General features: G+C 39.1%; 1 protein-coding gene and 1 long non-coding RNA gene across 2 annotated transcripts; both read right to left on the reverse strand.

The window, feature by feature from the left end:
• Positions 1-494: 494 nt before the first annotated feature.
• Positions 495-8,532, reverse strand: LOC125085134 (zinc finger protein OZF-like). The gene is made up of 4 exons (XM_047703343.1): positions 8,484-8,532; positions 8,153-8,279; positions 4,863-6,724; positions 495-4,831 (listed from the first exon to the last, which is right to left on the reverse strand). The coding sequence occupies exons 2-3, from the start codon at positions 8,184-8,186 to the stop codon at positions 5,052-5,054; spliced, it is 1,707 nt and encodes a 568-aa protein (XP_047559299.1). The 5' UTR covers positions 8,187-8,279; positions 8,484-8,532; the 3' UTR covers positions 495-4,831; positions 4,863-5,051.
• An 86-nt stretch (positions 8,533-8,618) lies between these two features.
• On the reverse strand, positions 8,619-18,505 carry LOC125085246 (uncharacterized). Its single transcript, XR_007122826.1, has 4 exons — positions 16,595-18,505; positions 14,322-14,606; positions 13,204-13,262; positions 8,619-8,642 (listed from the first exon to the last, which is right to left on the reverse strand). It is a non-coding gene; the product is annotated as an uncharacterized LOC125085246 (long non-coding RNA).
• Positions 18,506-20,372: the final 1,867 nt, after the last annotated feature.

Below are 20,372 nucleotides of genomic sequence, written 5' to 3' on the forward strand. Positions count from 1 at the left end.
ACATTTATTACACTTGATCTTAACCAAAAGGCTGAGAAGCGATCCTTCTACATTTATTGATATTATTCTGTAAGGAAAAAGATATTATTTTCCCCCATTTATCCATTTATTTAGTATAGACTCCTGGATTCCTATTTTGCTCAATGTTGTACAATTATTTCAATTTTTATATTGTCACAGAATCTGCCAGTGTAAGTCCCTTTGTTTTTAAGCCATGTCCTTTTGACATAGTGGGACTATTTTTTAGCGTTACTTTCTCACACAAAAAATGTTCCAGGCTCAGCGCGCCTGGGTGGCTCAGTGGGTTAAAGCCTCTGCCTTCGGCTCAGGTCATGATCCCGTCCTGGGATCGAGCCCCATATCAGGCTCTCTGCTCAGCAGGGGGCCTGCTTCCCCTCTCTCTCTCTGTCTGCCTTTCTGCCTACTTGTGATCTCTGTCTGTCAAATAAATACATAAAAAAAAAAATCTTAAAAAAAAAAATTCCAGGCTCATCATGTAATATCCCTGAACCACTCCTGGAATCAGCTATTTCTCTAAGAACTCTGATTCCTTGTAGTGAAGAATGCAGAAAATGCATTTAGAAACCAAAATGCAGGAACTAGCTATGTCTATTTCTACTGGTTTTTTGCTGCTGCTGTGCCATCTCTAGTGGACAGAGCTAAGAAATGTGTTTGTTTACTTTCACATGTGCACTTTCGTATATTTACTTTTATCTATTAATATTAGAAACCATAAATTCACATTGGTAACAGGGCAACACCACAGTATTTATTCCAATTTCCCTTATCTGCAAACTAAGCTCTTACTCAATTCAAAGGAGCCTCACACAACAAAAATCCTGTCTAAAACATATTCCTTAGGGTAAATCCTATTTCATAAATCATTTAACACTTACATTACAAATATAATGCAATCATTAGTATCATCCTTTGAAATTTTTAATTTTTATTAGATTCATTTTCTCTTGCAATTTCCCCCACACTGTTTTTGATATAACTTAATTGGGCTAAGTTTATTCAGAAATTCCCTCTGAAATTTACGCTTTTAAAGTATACTTTCCAAGTCTTGTCTTTTCCCTTCCCACAGGCACTTCTGAACAGATACTGAATCATTCACATATAGTCCATTTCTGTCAAATATTTTTAAATCTTGTAATATTCCTACAGGTTTTGAAAAATCAAACACCATGATGATTCATTATTCCTTCTAAGTGACTGATTTTGTTTAGAAGCTAGAATGACTAAATTTTTACTAGGATATATTCATGTGTGATCTTTTTAATTAATCTTAACCAGTTCACAGTGCTTCCATAACTTTTTTTTTTTACCTGAAACTGGAACGAAATAATAAAGAAATACTGAACATACATTTATTTATCATCTGATCCAATGCCACTACTCATAGGTATTTACCTAAGTGAAAATCTGTGTCCACAAAAAGACTTCAATGGAAATGTTCACAAGAGGCTTATTCATAATAAAAGTTGAAAATAAGTCAAATGACCTTCAACAGGTGAATGCATAAATAGGTTGTGGCATATCCATACAATGGATTATTACTCAGCAATAAAAAGTAGCAAACTACAGATGCATGCAATATCATGGATGACCTCAAAAGCACTTATATAGACATAAAAGATTATATAACCCATGATTCCATTTACATGACTTTTTAGAAAAAGTAAAACTGTAGGGGCAGAAACAGATCAGTGGCTGCCAGATCTGTCCTAAGCATGATGGTAGTTACACAATTCCATATATTTGTCAAAACTCAAAGAATACACTTATAAAATGGTGAATTTGATTTTATGTAAAATTATACCCAACTCTTTTTTTCGACAAAGACTGTCTTTTTCCCATTGCACATTCTTCCCCCCTTTGCTGAAGATTAATTGTATAATTATGGGTGAAAGGACTTGGTCTACAATAAGAAGCATTAAAAAGCCATACTAATTAAAACATTACTTTTGGCATAAGCATAAACAAAGAGTTTAGTGAAACAAAAATCAGCAACTGACCATGGTACAGAGGATGTTAACATCTGCTGGCTTAATAATGAAACCAAAGAACATAACAGTACGTATCTTTGGAATATGTAGAACAAGGGGGTCAAGCACTGACTGGTCCTGTGCAGCATCAAGATTCTGTCTCTCTTAAATGTTTCTGCATGCCTATTTTTCTTCATGCAGACACTTTCTCATGGCTGCTAAAAGTTCCAGGTCACCAACCACTGAACATGATGTTCTCCTTTTACAAAATCCCACGTCGGGCACTTACTGGCCCACTTGGATCAAATGTACTTCCCAGGAATAAATGTGAAGTCAAGGGATATGGAATCTTCAGGAGATCTACTAGCTCCTATGTCATGAGGGTAAACTGGTTACTAAAGGCAATAAAGGGAAGGGGTCCTGAACAAAAGTACCCTCTACAAATGATAATTTAGCACCTTACATTTAGTAAAGATGGTACTTCAAACTTCAATCACATGGTGTTGAGACCGGATTATTCCTTTGGGAAAACATTAGATCCTTATCTCATACCTTATCTAATCAAACAGTAACAGAGAGACAGATCAATGGATAATTCAATTTAACTTAATGTTTATTTCACATATTTTAAAAATATAAGGTATATATGAGATAATGATTTTCTAAGTGCTTTTCTCATATAGATGCAAAGAAAGCTCAATGAATTAGACACTCATTTCATATAATGTAAAAACAAATAGGTTTTTCTAATGGTTAGGCTCACTATATGGAGATTTACTGAAAAACAGCCACCCCTGAATCAGTTTCTCACAACATGTCCTCTCTGGAGGCTAATGAATGTTAGTATTTCTGAATTAGTAACTCTTCAAAAAGGTATACCTGTAAGTTTGTTAAACCATTTTCAGAAAATCCCAACTCAACTAGTTTAATTAGAAAAAATTTTTCTCATATAAAGAAGCTCTAGGGTTGGTTGATTCACCTACCCAAAAGACACTGCTGACCCAACCTCTTTCCAGCTTTGTGTTCTGCCATCTTCAGATACTACCTTAGGATCAAAAACTACTATCAGATATCACATCCAGACATAAAAATATCCAGCAAAATCAAAGGGCTTTTTTAAAAAAAAAATCAAATATTTGTTAGCCTCTGGGGAATCCTATTTTCCCATACCTCACTGAATATTCTTCAGAGTTTCTTCTCACTGGCCAGAGCTGGGTCAGATGCTTATTGCAAATTAATTATTAATCAGGATACGTTTTTCAAGATTAGGTGAGACCATGAGGATCTAATGTATTACTGGTTAACTAGAGTTAATAACAGCGTATTATATAACTGAAATTTGCTGAGAGTGGAACATAAACATTCTCACCAAAAAGGCGGGGCGTGGCTGATAAATTTGTGAGGTGATAGTTGCGTTAATTAACTTGATGGGGGAATCCTTTTACAGTGTATACTTAAATCATCACATTATGCATTTTAAATATTTTACAATTTTGTCTATCAATTATGCCTCAATAAGCTGGAAAAAAATTAGGTCAGACCAATCATCATTCATTTCCTGAATCTTCTACTGGCCTAGAGTGAAGAACAGTGGAGTAGGTAATCAAAAGTCTGCAAAGCTCCAACAAATCTGTTGCAAGTTCTATAATAGCTAACACTTGCAGCACTGTATGCAGTGATTTAGTACTTTGTATTTACTAACTTCCCTAGTCCTTACTAGAACTCCATGTGGTAGTGTAATGGCAGTGTCATCATTCTGCAAAAAAGAAATGAACAAATGTTAAAGGATTTGTCCCAGGCCACACAGCTAATGTGCAATAGAACTGGGACCTGAGCCTAGCAAGTACACTTTCAGAGTCCATGCTTTTAACCACTGTATCGGGGGTCCACAAACTTCAGTCCATAAGCTAAATCTGGCCAAGTCTATTTTTCAATGGCCCATGAGCTAAGAATAATTTTTTACATTTTTAATAGGTTGTAAAAAAAAAAAAAAAAAGTGACAGAAAGCACATGTAGCCTTAAGGTTAAGGTATTTACTATATGGCCTTCTACAGAAAATGTCTGCCAATCCTTGCACCATATCATGGTTGCCAACACATACTTTACTAGGAAGTAAAGGCAAAGAACAATATATGGCATTTTGCTATACACATAGTTCCCAGGTTATATCTAAGTTGGGTTGTCGCACTCAAATCTACTTCGGTTCCCCAAGGAAACATTTCCGGGATGGGGTTGCTTTGTTAATGAACACATTTTATGGTGGTAAGTACAATGAGCTTACTGTTCACAGCAGCTTTCTTAAACTCAGAGTAGTGCTAAACGTGAAAAATATATACTTGGCCTCTGTATCTACTATGTTACAACTTAAAAATCTTTTCTAAAGAAAAAAATTTCTGTATTTTCTAAATCCAGTTTCCCTCAATAATAATTCTCTGAAATACAATAAAATATGTTTTGCTGAAAGCTTTCAGAAAACCATGTGCTTACATGGTTTCAGTCTATTAGTTTACCTGAGGTTCAACCAGATAATACCTTTTGGTAAAGGTTTTTTAAAATTTGTTGCAATCTCAAGATTTCTTAATTCTGATTTCTCCAGTTACAATAAGTTTCATTTGTGGATTAGGTTCCTAAACACCAAGATGTTGACAGAGATTTCTACTCTTGTGTGAGTTCACCAACACACAGTGAGTGCTGACCTCTCAACAGAAAGCACCCTACATCCTACTCCATAGAGAGCAGAGAATACAAAGAATTGCCATGGAGACCATTAAGTGTCAGACCAGAAGTGAATTACATCATTACACTCACAGCCCACTGGCCAGATCTCATGCACATCATCCCACCTGGATGCAAGAGCAGCAGAGAAAAAAAGACTTGCTCTCTGCCCAGTTTGGTAAAAACACCACCGGGTATCTCCCCTGTATGAGGTCTATGATGTAAACTGAAGGATGACTTCTGGTAGGACTTCCAACATTCATTACAACCATAGGGTTACCTCCCTGGATATACTTTCTGTCAGGCCAACAGTTCTGAGTTATAGCAAGACGGTTTCACCATCCATCTTTACAGCGTTTTTCTTTTGTGTATTCTCTGATGTGTGATGAGAGTTGCTTTGTGGCTGAAGGTCTTCCCACATTCATTACATTCATAGGGTTTCTCCCCTGAATGAATCCTCTTATGTTTAGTGAGAGTCGAACTATCATAAAAAGATTTTCCACATTCGTTACATTCATAGGGCCTCTCTCCTGTGTGTGTTCTCTGATGTACATTGAGGGATGCCCTCTGGCAAAATGTTCTCCTACATTCTTTACATTCAAAGGGCTTCTCCCCTGTATGAATTCTCTGATGTTCAATGAGCTGTGACTTTTGGCAGAAAGACTTCCCGCATTTGTTACATTCAAAGGGTTTCTCTCCAGTATGAATCCTCTGATGTTTACTGAGGGTTGACTTCTCAGAAAAGGTCTTCCTACATTCTACACATTCGTAAGGTTTCTCCCCTGTATGAATTCTCTGATGTTTAAGGAGGACTGACTTCCCACAGAAGGTCTTCCTACATTCAGTGCATTCGTATATCTTCTGCCCTGTGTGAAGTCTTTGATGTTTAATGAGGGTTGACTTCATATGATACATTTTCCCACAGTTGCTACATTCATAGGGCTTCTCCCCTGAGTGTATTCTCTGGTGTACAGTGAGTTTTGACTTTATACTAAAGGACTTGTCACATTTATTACATTTATAAGGTTTTTCTCCTGTGTGAGAGCTCTGATGCACAGTCAGGTCTGACTTTTGGGAGAAAGATTTTCCACATTCACTACATTTGTAAGGCTTCTCCCCTGTGTGTGTTCTTTGATGCTGATGGAGGGCTGAGTTCTGGTAGAATTTTTTCCCACATTTGACACATTCATAGGGTCTCTCTCCTGTATGAGTTCTTTGATGCACAGTGAGGGTTGACTTCTGGTAAAAGGATTTCCCACATTCATTACATTTATATGGTTTTTCTCCTGTGTGTATTCTGTGATGTATTGTGAGGTTTGACTTCCGGAGGAAGGTTTTCCCACATACATCACACTCGTGGTATTTCTCACATTCTTCACCCATGTGAATTCTAGGATGTTTCTTCCAAAGGACTGACTTTTCACAGCTTTCCCCACATTCACTGAATTTATAGTGACTCCTCCTTGAGTAAGTTATCTGACGTAGCATGTGGTTTGACTCACTCCTGAAAGTTTTCTGACGTTTATTATAATCACATAATTTCTCTCCTGTGTGAATTTTCTTATGTGTAATGAAGAGAGCATTACTGTGGGAGGTTTTAATGCAATCATTATATTCAGGCAGTTGCTCCACAGTGTGAATCTTTTGTTGCTGAATAAAATTCTCATTATGATAGAAGATGCTCTCATTTTTATCAAACTCATCAAACTTCTCTCTAGTATGAGTTTTTTCATGATTAATATCAGGAAGCAATTTCTTGTAACCGTTGCCATCATCAGATTTCTTTCCTGAATAGCTTTTATTAATGGTTAACTCTGACATATTTTCTGAACCAATACCATCTAGATTATATTTACGTGGCGTTTTTCTGGAAGGAATAAAGTCTATGCACAGATTAAATGTTTTCCTTAACACATTCTCTTTCTCTGTAGTCACTTTTTTGTTATTGATAAATGCATGTTGCCATAAATGTTTGTCTTGGTTTTCTTTGCTCTCTATTATGCCATCAACTTTCGATTCTTCTAGAAACAAGAAAAACATAACTTATGAATCTGAAATGACTACTAATAAAATTGGTCTAATACACAAATACATTCCTTTATACACCCAGCCCTTTGGTTTTAGAGCTGGTCTTTTGGGATAAAAGGAAAGCTAAATCAATATTTTCCATTCCCTCTACTTTTCTGAGTAGCTGGGGAAAGAGATGACAACTAACCAACCAATTAAAGATACTGTGGTGGAAGAGGGGAAAGTAAAATTGGCAACAAACACACACATATTTTATTTGGTCCTTCGCGAATATTCATTTCAAAATGGATAGGAGTAAAATAAACATTAAAAAATGAAAATAAAGGATTTTTTAAGAGTGGATGAATCACAATGAGCAGGATTCACAGTAAGATACACTCAATAAAAAAATTATATAATAAATGTGATATGGAAAACATGAAGACAAGATTGTTTTTCAAAAAAACTACACGAGGAATGAAAGTGTTCAGAGAGAATGAATTAGAATCTAGGTGCTGATTTTGTTAACCCTACCTTTGAGAGATAGCCAGAATTCCATGACTTTGCACACTCTATTACCTCAAAACTAGTCTATGGGGTATTGTTTTTCCTAACTGGTCTCCTTGTTTCTACTCTCAACTCTCATAGCAATCGGCTTCCTGCATCTCCCTTCTGCTAATACAAATTCCATGAGATCAAGGAATCTCACCATTAGCTCTATCTCTTTCATTTAAAACATGACTGGCATGGAGCAGTGCTCAATTAATACTGGTTAAACTAATTTATTAATTCCTGAAAACAAAAGAAGTCCTTGAAAATGAAGGGACTATGAAGCTGAGACTGCTGGAGGAAGGAGACTAACCAACATAAAATATTAATATGACATGGGAATGAATTTCAAGGTGCAAGTAAAAGGGAATAAACTCCTAAAAACCCAACCAAAAAAGAGAACATATATGTGTGAGAGTGTATCTGTGGGCAATTTAGGCAAGCAGGCTAAGAATCCTTAGTCATTTCCAAACAGAGCTTCTTAAAAGAGATTCTTAAAAACACTCCAAAGATGCATATACTTGAAACAACCACCTGGGATCTAATGGATTAGTCATCTAGGTAACACTGGCTTGCAGATTCTTTCTCTAACACCCATGGTGCTTCTTGCTCTAACTCCAAGATCTCCTCTGGTTTGGTAATGCAATGTTCTGATAACGAAAAATGATACAGGACACGGGAAAAGCTGCCTGATTTTAGGAACTCAGAAGAAAAACCAAAGTCCAGCTTCAGGAGCTGCACAGTGAAGGGACCCAATGGAATGTTTCAGTGGGGAAGTGAGAAAAAATAATATCCTGGTGTCCAAACCGAAGTATCATTAAACTCTAAAAAAGATCTACATGCTTTGGTAGCAACAAAAGGACATGTTGATGTTACTCAGAGAAGTTGCTTACCTAGTGAGAGGAAGATGTTATAGTTCTCCAGCATCACATCCCTGTACAAGGTCCTCTGATCAGAGTCCAGTTGACCCCATTCCTCCTGCGTAAAGTTCACAGTCACATCCTCAAATGAAATTGATCCCTGTAACACACATATCTAATCAACCAGAAGTGCTCAAAACTATATGACAGAGTAAATATATTTAGGAACAATCCTTTACCATGTTTACTATTGAGTTTATTAGAAAAAGTTTATATAGGAGACTTACAATAGTCCCTGTTTTGTTTTATATGTGGAGGGAGAAAGAGAAATATAATAATAATAATAATAATAATAAATACATACAGGGATGCCCGGGTGGCTCAGTCGGTTCAGTGTCTGCCTTTGGCTCAGGTCATGATCCCAGGGTTCTGGGATCAAGTCCCACTTCGGGCTCCCTGCTCGGTGGGGAGCCTGCTTCTCCCTCTGCCTGTTGCTCCCCCTGCTTGTGCGCTCTCTCTTTCTCTGACAAATAAATAAAATTGTCAAAAAAAAAAAAAAAACCCCACACAAACACATACAAGCCCAAAATATGTTACATACATGAAAAGTGTCCTGGTTTCTGTAGATATTAAAATACATAAAACACAGTTCTACTTTCAGGAAGCTTACAATCTAGTATGGATGCAAACTGAATTAAATAATAGCAGAAGATCAAGAGAGAACTAAATTTGGAGCTTAATTTAAAGATATAAAATGCCGTAACCTGTGGTAATTTTGGCATTGCTCATTTAGACGAGAGTTCTTCAAAGTATTTGATAACTCACCCTTTTAAGAGAGGAAAGCTTTCAAGCATCAAGTTGGCACAAATCTGTGGCAATACATAAATATGTCTGACTGTCTCTACAGGAGGTCCATACTTTGCATGGTACTAACATGCATGAATTTCAGTTACCACAATTTACTTAGTTATAACAAGAGTCCCCCAACACCACAGATTTCAGTTACAATGGTAACTGTGAGTAATCACATAAAGTATAAATTTTGCTGCTTGTTCTTCAATCTGCAAATCACTACATAAATAACCAACATCACGAACAATTATCAATCGTGTCATTTTTTTTTCAAAGTCCACCAGTGACTGATCACTGCACATGTTACTCAGTCCACACACAAACAAAACACATGTTCCTTCCTTGTCTCCTGGCAATATGGCATCTTGCAAAAACAGTTAAATGGTTTGCAAAAGGGAACTAACCAACAAAGATGAAAGAGAGCCTCAAAGAAATGAGACGTGATTACAGTAGAAGTGAAATGCAAATCAAATATAAATGGAATTTTAGAAGAAATACCTGACTGGGAAAGTTGATACTGCCTCCACTTGAGACACTCTAGATCTACAACCAAAGGATCTTAATGAAGAGGTCCTTAGTACTAAATATTATAGTATTTTTTCATTTTTATACATTTTTTAATGTTTTGACAAATATTTTTAAAGATCACAGAACTACCACCTTCCCCCATGATTAAGATCGCTTTGCATGATTTTGGTGTATGTGCCCATTTTTATAGCCCCACACGACAGTACAAAGAGAACTGTCCATGGGTTGCATGCATGTGTCTGCATACATTCAGTACACGGTATATACAACCACCAAATTAATCTAAGCTCCAAGTAGATAGTGCTCTGATTGACGGGCTGAGGAATTAACTGAAGGAATGTCAGACCACTCTGGGCATTTGCTACTCTTTATAAGCACAGCTGATGGCTGAAGGATAAACTAGATTTTAAAAAGTGTTTTAGGGAAATGCTTCAGGGGCTCTAGCAATGCCAAGTCAGCCAGAAAGAAAATAGATACCGAATTCGTTTTAAGGCAGGTCTTTGATGAGAGATCATGATGATCTAAATCCATAGTATGGGAAATCTCCACTTGAAAAATCAATAGTCCCTTAAGGTTGCCTACATACTCCCTGCTGATAATATAAAAGGAAATTCACCAGGTTATATCTTTTCAACAATTTCCTTTATAAATCCTTGAAGTCAGTTCTTTCACTAAGGAGAGAAAACAGATAAAGAAACAGCATTCTATATTTCTGAATAACTCACAAGAGCTACCTACATGAATCAAACCAAGTCTTCACATATAAAAACAGGCAATGAAATTTCACTAGAAATTTAAGAACCAGTAACATAAAAGACATTCACCAGATGAAGTGAAAAACTGAGTAAGAAAACAAAACTATATAATTATTATGATTCCAAGAATAGGAAACTACTGTTTTTAAAGACACTGGAGATTAATACTACTCAAAAGAACATTACTTCACCTCACTTCCATTGGCCAACAGAATAAAAGCATGGGTGAGGCTGTGGAAAAACTGGAACCCTTGTGTACATCTGTGGGAATGTAAAATGGTACAGCCACTATAGGAAACAGTATGGTGTGTCCTCAAAGAATTAAAAATATAATTACCATATGTTATTAGTTTGCTAAGGCTCCCATAACAAACTACCACACACTAGATGGCTTAACACATATGTATTTTGTTTTCTCACAGTTCTGGAAGCTGGAAGTCCAAGATCAAGGTGTTAGCTCACTGAACTCCTCTTGTCTCTAGACATTTCAACCCAACTACCTTGGAAATTATAGAGAATAACCAGATAACTTATCATGTCTAAATACTGCACCTGTTTATATAGGATTTTTAAAAAATTTATATTTAAAAATAATTCCGGAGCGTCTGGGTGGCTCAGTTGGTTAAGCATCCACCTTTGGCTCAGGTCATGATCCCAGGGTCCTGGGACCGAGTCCTGCATCAGGCTCCCTGCTCACCAGCAAGTCTGCTTCTCCCTCTTTCTCTGTGATCTCTCTTGCTCTCACTCTCAAGTAAATAAATAAAAATCTTACAAAAATAAATTTAAAAAATTAAAAAACGATTCTGATCACTTCTATAAAACATGAGATGTGGGAGGAAGGGACAGTAAAACCTGCAAAAGATCAGGTCAGGTCTAGAAAATAAAAATTCTTGATGTTGATGGAAAAAATACAAATATAAACCTATGTTAACTGTTTCCAGGAGAACCAATGGAAAAAAATAGAATAGTGAATATTCAAACCACTGGAAGAGAGAAATAAAATGAACAGAGAAAAAATTACGGAAAGGAAAGAAAATGGGATAAATAAAAATACAAATAAAGATGGAGAAACTAAAAGTAAACATCATCAGTGACCACAATAAATGTGAATGAGTTAAATACCCAATATAAAAGGAGTATCTTATGTCATGCATATAATCCAGCCAAGTACTGTTTACAAGTCACATGATCATAAAATATGTCTATATTTATACATGTATTTCTTTATATACACACCACATATATATTTATACATACAACACAAACATACAACACAATAGATCGCTGTTGTATCTTCTTACAGGACCTGTGATGGTTAGTTTTATGTGTCAATGTGGTAGGCTACAGTATCCAGTTCTTTCATAAAACACTTATTAAGTGTTGCCATGAAGGTATTTTATAAATGTGGCTGATATCTACAGTGGGTTGACTTTAAATAGAATACCCTCAATAATGTGGGTTGGCCTCATCCAAACAGTTGAAGGCCTTTATGAGCAATAACTAAAGTTTCCCCCGCAAAAAGGAATTCTGCCTCAAGACTACAGCATTCAGTCCTGAGTTTCCAGTTTGTTGGTTTGTTCATCAAATTTCAGCCCCCACAATCACATGAGCCAATTCCATAAAACAAATGTATACCTATGTGTATTTATGTATGTCTACATTATATGCCATCTGTACACACACACATCTGATTGGTTGTTTCTCTGGGGAACACTGATATAGGGCTTACAAAATATTTATTCTTCTTCATCTTAGTTTTTTTCTCCATTCTATCTCCTGCCTCTCTCCCAAAAGCCACCAGAAGATGAAAGAGATGGGGGATGGAATCCATCTAGAAGCTTAAGCAGGATCACATCCCTGACAACACCTTGATTTCAGATTTCTAGCCTCCAGAACTGTGAAAGAATAAATTTTTGTTGTTTTAAGCTACCAAATTTGTGGTAACTTGTTATAGCATCCACAGGAAATGAATATACCAACTCTTTGCAAAACCATATAGAAAATCAACAATTTGCTCAGAAAAACTGTATCTGATAGGCAATAGCTCTCACCTAAATAAGCACAACATTCAGAGTTTGAATTTCAAATTGAGTGGCTGTCCATCCTTTGAAATAGATAAAAATCCACAGAATATGAAATCAGTCAAGAAAAGTAATAAGGTAAGAATTATAATAGACCAAAGATAATCACATGAGGATAAGTTTCCCTAAAAGGCAACAGGAAAAGGACAATACTGTAAAGCGGACAAAAGAAATCATCAACTTGAGGGGCACCTGGGTGGCTCAGTCAGTTAAGTATCCAACTCTCCATTTTCGCTCAGGTCATGACCTTAGGGTCATGAGACAGAGCCCCACGTGGGGCTTCATTATCATTGGGAGTCTGCTCCTTTGCCCCTTCCCCCCTCAAATAAATAAATACAGCTTTAAAAAAAAAAATCAACTTGAAACAACTAAGTTATGCTTTGGCCTTCTGCTCTCTGTACCACTAAAGAACAATCAGGTGAAGATGGGCAGCATTCATCTCAGACTTGTTAATTGAGATTATCAACTACCTTACTTTCAGGAAGACAGAGAATTTTTTCAGACTTCAGGCCAGGAAATTTTTGTGTTCCATGAAGAACACACACACACACACACACACACACACACACACAACTATTTATTTTTATGGTCAAGGCAAAGCATTATCCTTTTGGACAGAGTATCAAAGATAAATCTGCACATAATTCTTATTATAAAAGTTACTGTTACATAATATAATGTGTAATATATATATATGTTACTAGAAAAACAATTACAATTACCTCCACATAATTAACATGTTGACCTTTCCTTGCTTTCAATCTGTTAACTCTGTGTTGACTCTGTATTTTTCCCTTGACAGTTTATTAGTTTTATCTTCATTGTCTTATGCAATGGAAAACAATGTGAGAAATGAGAAAGAGCTCACCTGGCATTTATTCTTTTTCTGTTCTTTCTGGGAATGTACAGAGAAGGCTGAATGTACAGCTATGGGAGAAGTAAACAGTAGGTCATATGAGATTTGGCTGCTACAGACTTTTGAGATTCAGCTCCTAAAACCCAATGCCCATCAGACAGTTAAATATTACCCTGTAGAAAATGTTCTTTGGCCCCTGAGAGTCAACAAGAATCATATGCAGGGTGAATTCACACGTGTGACTCTGACAGGAACTGTAGAGCTTGGCTGAGCAATTTTTCACTGGATTAATTTCCTAGTGATTTAAATTTTTCATTTTTCTTTTAGAACCAATCCAGTACTAATTTAACAAAGAGATCAAAAGACAAATAGGGGGCGCCTGGGTGGCTCAGTGGGTTAAGCCGCTGCCTTAGGCTCAGGTCATGATCTCAGGGTCCTGGGATCGAGCCCCGCATCGGGCTCTCTGCTCAGCAGGGAGCCTGCTTCCTCCTCTCTCTCTGCCTGCCTCTCTGCCTGCTTGTGATCTCTGTCAAATAAATAAATAAAATCTTAAAAAAAAAAAAAAAGACAAATAGTTATTTTTCATTATCAATGTTGTTGGAAAAATACTCAAAATATTGTTTACTTACATTCCTACTGAGCTGCTTACCCTTAGAGTTAGAAAATCACTCTGTAGAAAAAGATGAGGTTGCTTAACTGACAGGCCTACTTTAAAAACTTTCTCACTAAGTTGTGATAGAACCTAGTGGATGACTTACATCGTGGAGTTTTCTGGTCCTGGCACTGCTGCTAACAAACTGGGTGACTCTGAGCAGGCTACTTACACACTCAAAGTCAAATCTTCTCAGCTCTGAAATTAAGCAGACACAGATGACCCTACTCTACGCCTCTAGAAAGTCAGGGCAGATGGAGCAGTAGCGTACCTCTAGAGAGACAAAGAAGAGCAGCTCAAAATCTAGAAAAAGTGGGTGGAGGCTGAAGGCAGGGCATGTTTACTAAAGACAGGAGATAGAATTCCTTCCATTACGCCTACAGATCTCTCCCTTCAGACCACGCAGACACGAACCCTCTAATGAATTAATATTTTCCACACAACCTGCTCCTTACCCACCACTCAGTGTCCCACTCACCTATCTTTTCTGAAGCTTGGTCCAGACCTTTCACCATCATGGTGAGGCCCTCTGGATGTGGTGATAGTGAGGCAATGCTCATTCTGAGCAGAATAAAGAACTGCTACTGCAGACTACGCAAACCTAGGACCTGCTCCTTTCCAGCAGTTTCCTGCCTCTGCTCTAAAGCTGTGGTTGAGAAGTCGAGGTCAGAGGAGTAACCTTCAAGGTGAGATTCCTGTTCCTGGAGCTTCCTCCTTCCTACTTCATAAAAGCTGCTTTCTTCCAAGGGAGCTGGAACCTAGGCTTAAAAGACAAGACCATTTATTTAGAAGTTTCATTCAGGGATCCAAACTCACAGAACTTCTCTGCCTAAACACTTAATGCCACTGAGGATGCTGAAAGTTGGACAATAAGTTGCAATAAGTTCTGCAGTCTGATCGAAGGGCTCTGACATGCCAAGAAATCTCATAATGCATGATCACAAGGTGAGATTCAGTGCTCACACACTTTGGGGTTGTTTTCTTGGGTCCTAAAGAAGGTGCTGTGAGAAATACAATGCTGCTTTTCAACTGGGTTGTCCACCAGATCTGTGAGACCCTGAGTATTTTACTTGAGCCACCTAAGTTTCAGTTCTCTCGTCTGCCAAGACTGAAAACAGTTACACAAAAGCCGTTATTAGGATTAAATAAAATTTAGCCAACGAAAAGGAAAAATACCTTCCAAAAACCTTAACAGCTAATATTAACTAAGCTCTGCCCCGAACATTAAAACTGTATACGCATCTTTAAAACGTGTGTAAAAAATGTTAAACCAGAGAACAACCCCATGTGGGACATAATATTCTTGCTTTACAAATGAAGAAACCTAGTCTTACGTACCGCCCTCATCTTGCCAGCAGGAATCAACTTACACTCGGCTCCACCAGGATCCAAAGCTCTGGTCCCCTTCCCGCAGCCACGGCGACACCGCGGCCCCCCCTGGACGCCGGCCCCCACCGGACGGAGGGACCCAGCCCAGCCGCCCCTCCCGAGCCTCCCCCACCAGCCTTCAGCTGCCCCCCTCCCCACCGCCGCCCCGGCAGGCCCTCGCCCACCCGGCCTGGGCTCACCCATCGCTCCCACTCGCACAGCTCATCCCGCCCCCATCCAGGATTTCCACCGCCGGGCGGGTAAACCCGCCGAAAACACCTGGCGACCGAGTCACACATGCGCACAACGAGCCTTGGAAGACCCTTTTCCCGAACCTGCGCCGTGCGAGGCAAGGAAACGTAGGACTACGTTTCCCATAAGCCCTGGCACCACGCCCCGACTTAAGAGTTTCCCTGGAGGGCCGAGGTCGCTCTCCGGGCCTCTCCCACGCGCCTGCTGGACCTCGTTCTTTCTGGCCAGCAGGGCATTGCAAAACGATGCAATCTGAAGAGAGGTTGTTGAAGGAATTAGTTTAAGAGAGTGAGCTGCAAAGGACATGTCAGGGACCGCTAGGAAGTCATGAACTATACGGTTACAATATAAAATGGTTCATTTTGGCCATTGTACTGAGAAGAATAGTATCTCTTTGCCTCCAAATTCCTGTCCATCAAGAGGCTCAGATTGTGATTTTATTTTTGAATAGGGTCTTCAAAGAGGTCATTAGTTAAGTTAAAATGAGCATTAGGGTGGGCCCTGATGACCTCTGTCCTTATGAGAAAACAGGAGACAGAGGCATGGGAGAATGCCTTGTGAATATGGAGACAGATTGGAGCGATATGGCTACAAGCCAAGGGGTATCAAAGTTTGCCAAAAACCATCAGGAGTTAGGAGAGAAGCATGGAACAGATTCCCTCTTAGAACCTCTAATAGGACACAACGCTGTTGGCATGCTCATTTTGAAGCTGGCATCCATCTTGTTAGTTCAGATGAAATAATGAACACTAGGAAACATATTGTTTCCAGGCACAGCTGCACCAGCCAGGGAACACATGGATCCAGGCCCAAGAGACAGGAATGCCTGTATCATTCAAAGGAACATGAAGGAAAGCAACCCACTAGCTTATGCACACACAAGCAGATACAAGCAGCTGATCAGCACTCTCCTAAACTCATAATCCTGATGTACCTAATGAAATCTCTAATCCATATAATGATGTTTTGCAGATTCCAAGTCTCTTGAGATAGAGCAGACTTCTGTGCAACCAGATGAAGTGGCACCAGAAGTAATTATTATCTGTTAACAGTACTTCCTAGGCCTCCCATCAATAGCATCCACCTTCTCAGGAAACCTCTGCCCCCAATTTTGCCCTCAGAAGGCCTCACCTGTAAGAGACTTTGAGCATTAGCTCCCCATTCTCTTGGGAGGCACCACACCATCTTTCTTCACTGCAGAAGCTCAGTGTCAATCTGTGTCAATCTTTACTGGCTTGCTATATATGGGGCAGATGAACACTGGTTCAGACCTCTAGCCTGCAGAACTGTGAGAGAACACATGCCTGTTATTTTAAGCCAAAAAGCTGTGGTGCTTTCTTAAGGAGCTCTAGGATACTAGTACACCATTCAACTGTGGAATTGGCACTTTAAGCAGATTTGTCAGGTTTTCCTGGCCTCAGAGGCTGAATCACTAAGCTTTGACTTCGGTCTCAGTGCTGGAATACTGATGCACATCCTGTGTCATGGTATATCCAGAGGTTTATGGTCTTATCTGGATGGCTCAGGTCTGATCAGCCTAAAATAACACCAGTTGGTTTCAGTGATGTCCATTGTCAAAGGGTCCTTTGCCTCTGGAGTCCATGGGAGTAAGGGATCCTACACATTCTGTTATCACAATGTGTGACCCCACAGGGGCTTAGGACTTGATCCTGCTACCGGGCACTAAAGTACCATCCTGCCATCCTGTTGGCTATTGCTTATGAGTCAGTGAAAATGTAGCAAGATGTATTTTGGGGCAGTGTTTTACTGGACAAGCACCACAGCCTACAACTCGAACCACTGGTGGAGTTTTCTTTAGCATATAAGGTTTGTAACAGTTTTCTCTGTGGATACATAGCCATAGTGGCTCAGTGCACTACCAGCCTTCAACTTAGCTGATCTGTTCATCATCGAAGTCCAGGCCTCCTCAGAGACTTCAATATTCCAACACCCTCAAGAAGCATAAGGTACTGGCAGACTCCAAACTCTGAGAAAGCACATATGCAGAGGTAAATGTCCACCTTCATGTGGGTGGAAAGTTTGACTGATGCCTGACTGGTGCTCTAGTGTGCATAGTGGTTGGTCACTGACATTTGTAGCTCAAAAGGCTTATTAGGACTGATTGACCCAGTGGGAGAGCATACCGTACAGCCCGGCAAATAGCTCTTTATCAGGATGTTAATCCATCCCCCATCTTGTAAGGCTTTACTGATATTACATGGCTGGGCTGGAAGAGCCTGGCTGGACACTTGTCCCAGTACCTCTGTCTGAACATTACTTACAATTAAGAGAAGCATGACACATCCTTAAAATAGCAATTTTTATAATACATTTAGCAGTATCAGTTACAGCTACTTGGGTGTGTGGAATGTCCATTTCATAAAACATGAGATGGTTTAGTTTCAAAGTTTGGAACAGCCAAATATGAAAATGTCAACAGCAGTGAGAGATCGCTGATAAACCATCAACCATCAAACGTTCAATGCAATCAATCTATGAGGATCTTGTGGGGCCCACCCTCCCTCACTCCCCACCAAATGTGGCCTTACCTCTAGCCATATGTCCCCTATCATTGTAATTTGTGAACACTTTGTTTTCAAGTTCTACAGATCTGTAGACAGAGAATAATTATGCCCCAGAACAGCCTATACCTGGAGTCTCACTGATTTCTGATTTAGATGATTCAGAAGTTGGGAGTGGGGTTTTTTGAGTTATTATATTTGGATGAAATTTTGGACTTACAGTTAAAGCTGAAATAAATTAAGATCTGAGGGGTATGTTGGGACTTGGTGAATGTATTTTGCATAGGAAGGACATGAATTTTAGAGTGCTAGAGAGCAGACTTTTTTGGGTTGAACTGTGTTCCTTCAAAAAGATATGTTTAAGAGCTAACACATGGTACCTGTGAACGTGACCTGATTTGGAAATAGGGTCTTTGCAGATGTAATCAAGTTAAGAGAAGGTCATACTGGATTCAGTATTTCAATGACTGGTATCCTTATAAGAATAGTGATGCATCTACAAGCCTGGGAATGCTAATGACAGTCAACAACTACCAGAAGCTAGAAGAAGCAAGGGAGTCTTCCCTAGATGCTTCAGAGTGCAAGGCTGTGCCAACCCCTTGACTTTGGGCTTCTAACCTCCACAAGAGAAAATAAATTTCTGTTGTGTAAGCCACATAGTTTGTGTACTTTGTTATGGAACCCCAAGGAATCTAATACAAATGGCAAAGGAACTCCAGGCACATAGCCTGGGGCACCAGATCTGCCAGGGCCTGGCAGATAGACTATCCAGACCCTCTACCTTTCTTTTGAGGATACCTCCAGGCATTGACTATTCAGGTATGGCCCAGCAATTCTCCATTCACACAGCAGATGCAGGCCATACTATTCAAGAGCTCCTAAGTAGACTATCTTATACTCCTTAATTTCCAAACACATCCAGCCAAAGAGTAATGCCACCTCTGCTGCCAAGGATACTCAGCAGCAGGCAACTCTCCGCAGCATTCACTGAACATACACTCTATATCACCCCCAGGAAGCAGTTACCATTAGAAGATAAAATGTTCTATTGAAGGAGAACCTAAAAAGCTAAGCAAACAGCTAATACTCCCAGTGAAGCATACACTTAAACAGAAAGTATGGGCTCTCACTGTGGCAATTTTCCAAATGGGTGCATCCCTACTGGATAAAATTATGAGGTTTCATTATGAGGTTGGGATATGGGGGAAGAAAAGGCACACTAGCGGTATGAGACTCAAACCACGTAAATAACCCTTCTTACTCTTAGTTTCCTCTTACCTACCTCTGAGAAAATGGACTGTAGGAACTTATAGGTGGTAAAGAGCTGATGGTGGGAGATTCCAACCTGGTACTTCTCTTACCACCTGGTTATACTTGCTGCATCTGAGAAGCTCTGAATCTTGATGGTACATTCACAGACATGAGATAACAATACACAAGATGGGTCCTAGTGTAATGCACATAATAGGGAAAGGATATGTTCTGGGATGGTACAAAATGTACAAGGAAGAAACTACTCAATGGTTACATGGTATATCTGGTTGAACAGCAAGGGTTGAAAATTATTGAGGATGGGACAAAAAGGGAAAGTAGTTGCTTCAGGAATTGGTTATACTGATCACATGGTCATACAGGTAAAACCCCAGCTGTTGAGGAAGAAACACCTTAGAACCTAGAAGACCAGGACTGGTGGGAGGACTATTAAATTTCCTTGGCTCTCATCTGCTAAACACCCGGGCTGGTACACATTAGAAAGTAGCATCCCTCCTACAAATCCTTCCTGGTACTTAAGATTCCTTGCATTATAATCCCAACCTTTAGACACATAGGATTTGGATCCTGACCTATGACCCCGAAGAGGTCACTACAACTAAGAATAAACTTTCTAGTGAGTAGTGATGAACAATCACATCATTGAGGATTTCCTGCTGGTCAGACAAGACAAAGTCTGTGTGACTGCTTCAGCTGGATTCCCAAACATGGAAAGTAAACAAATCAATCTCCCACCTAAGAAAGAACAGCTCTTCACAGTTAATCTCAATGGTATCTACAACATATTTACCTGGCTTAGATGTAGATGGGGAACATGGCTACAATCTTCCCTTCAAATGGGACTGAGCATCCTGCTGATGCTAAGTGGTAATCATGTTCATCTAAGGTTGTCTAAGACAAATAGAAAGGATAGATACAATTAATTAAGGTATATGATGGGATATCCTATGCTTCAAAAAAATCTTAGCTGTTGACATGAAAGGTTGGGGTAGAGTTGTAAAGAAATGGCTCTGCCATGGTACACTAATGAGCTGGTGCATCTCCTGAGTCTTGGTGGAACATTCTACAGTTCCCTTTAAAGCAAGGCGAGATAAGCCTGGCAAGTAGCTGCCATG

The sequence above is a fragment of the Lutra lutra genome, chromosome 14 (assembly GCF_902655055.1).
Source record: "Lutra lutra chromosome 14, mLutLut1.2, whole genome shotgun sequence".
NCBI classification, from domain to species: Eukaryota; Metazoa; Chordata; class Mammalia; order Carnivora; family Mustelidae; genus Lutra; species Lutra lutra.

Coding starts and splice junctions, on each gene's coding strand:
- LOC125085134 (XM_047703343.1), bottom strand. CDS start 8,186: ATGCTGGAGAACTATAACATCTTCCTCTCACTAG. Junction 6,725..8,152: donor TAACATCTTCCTCTCACTAG/GTAAGCAACTTC, acceptor TCTTGTTTCTAG/AAGAATCGAAAGTTGATGGC.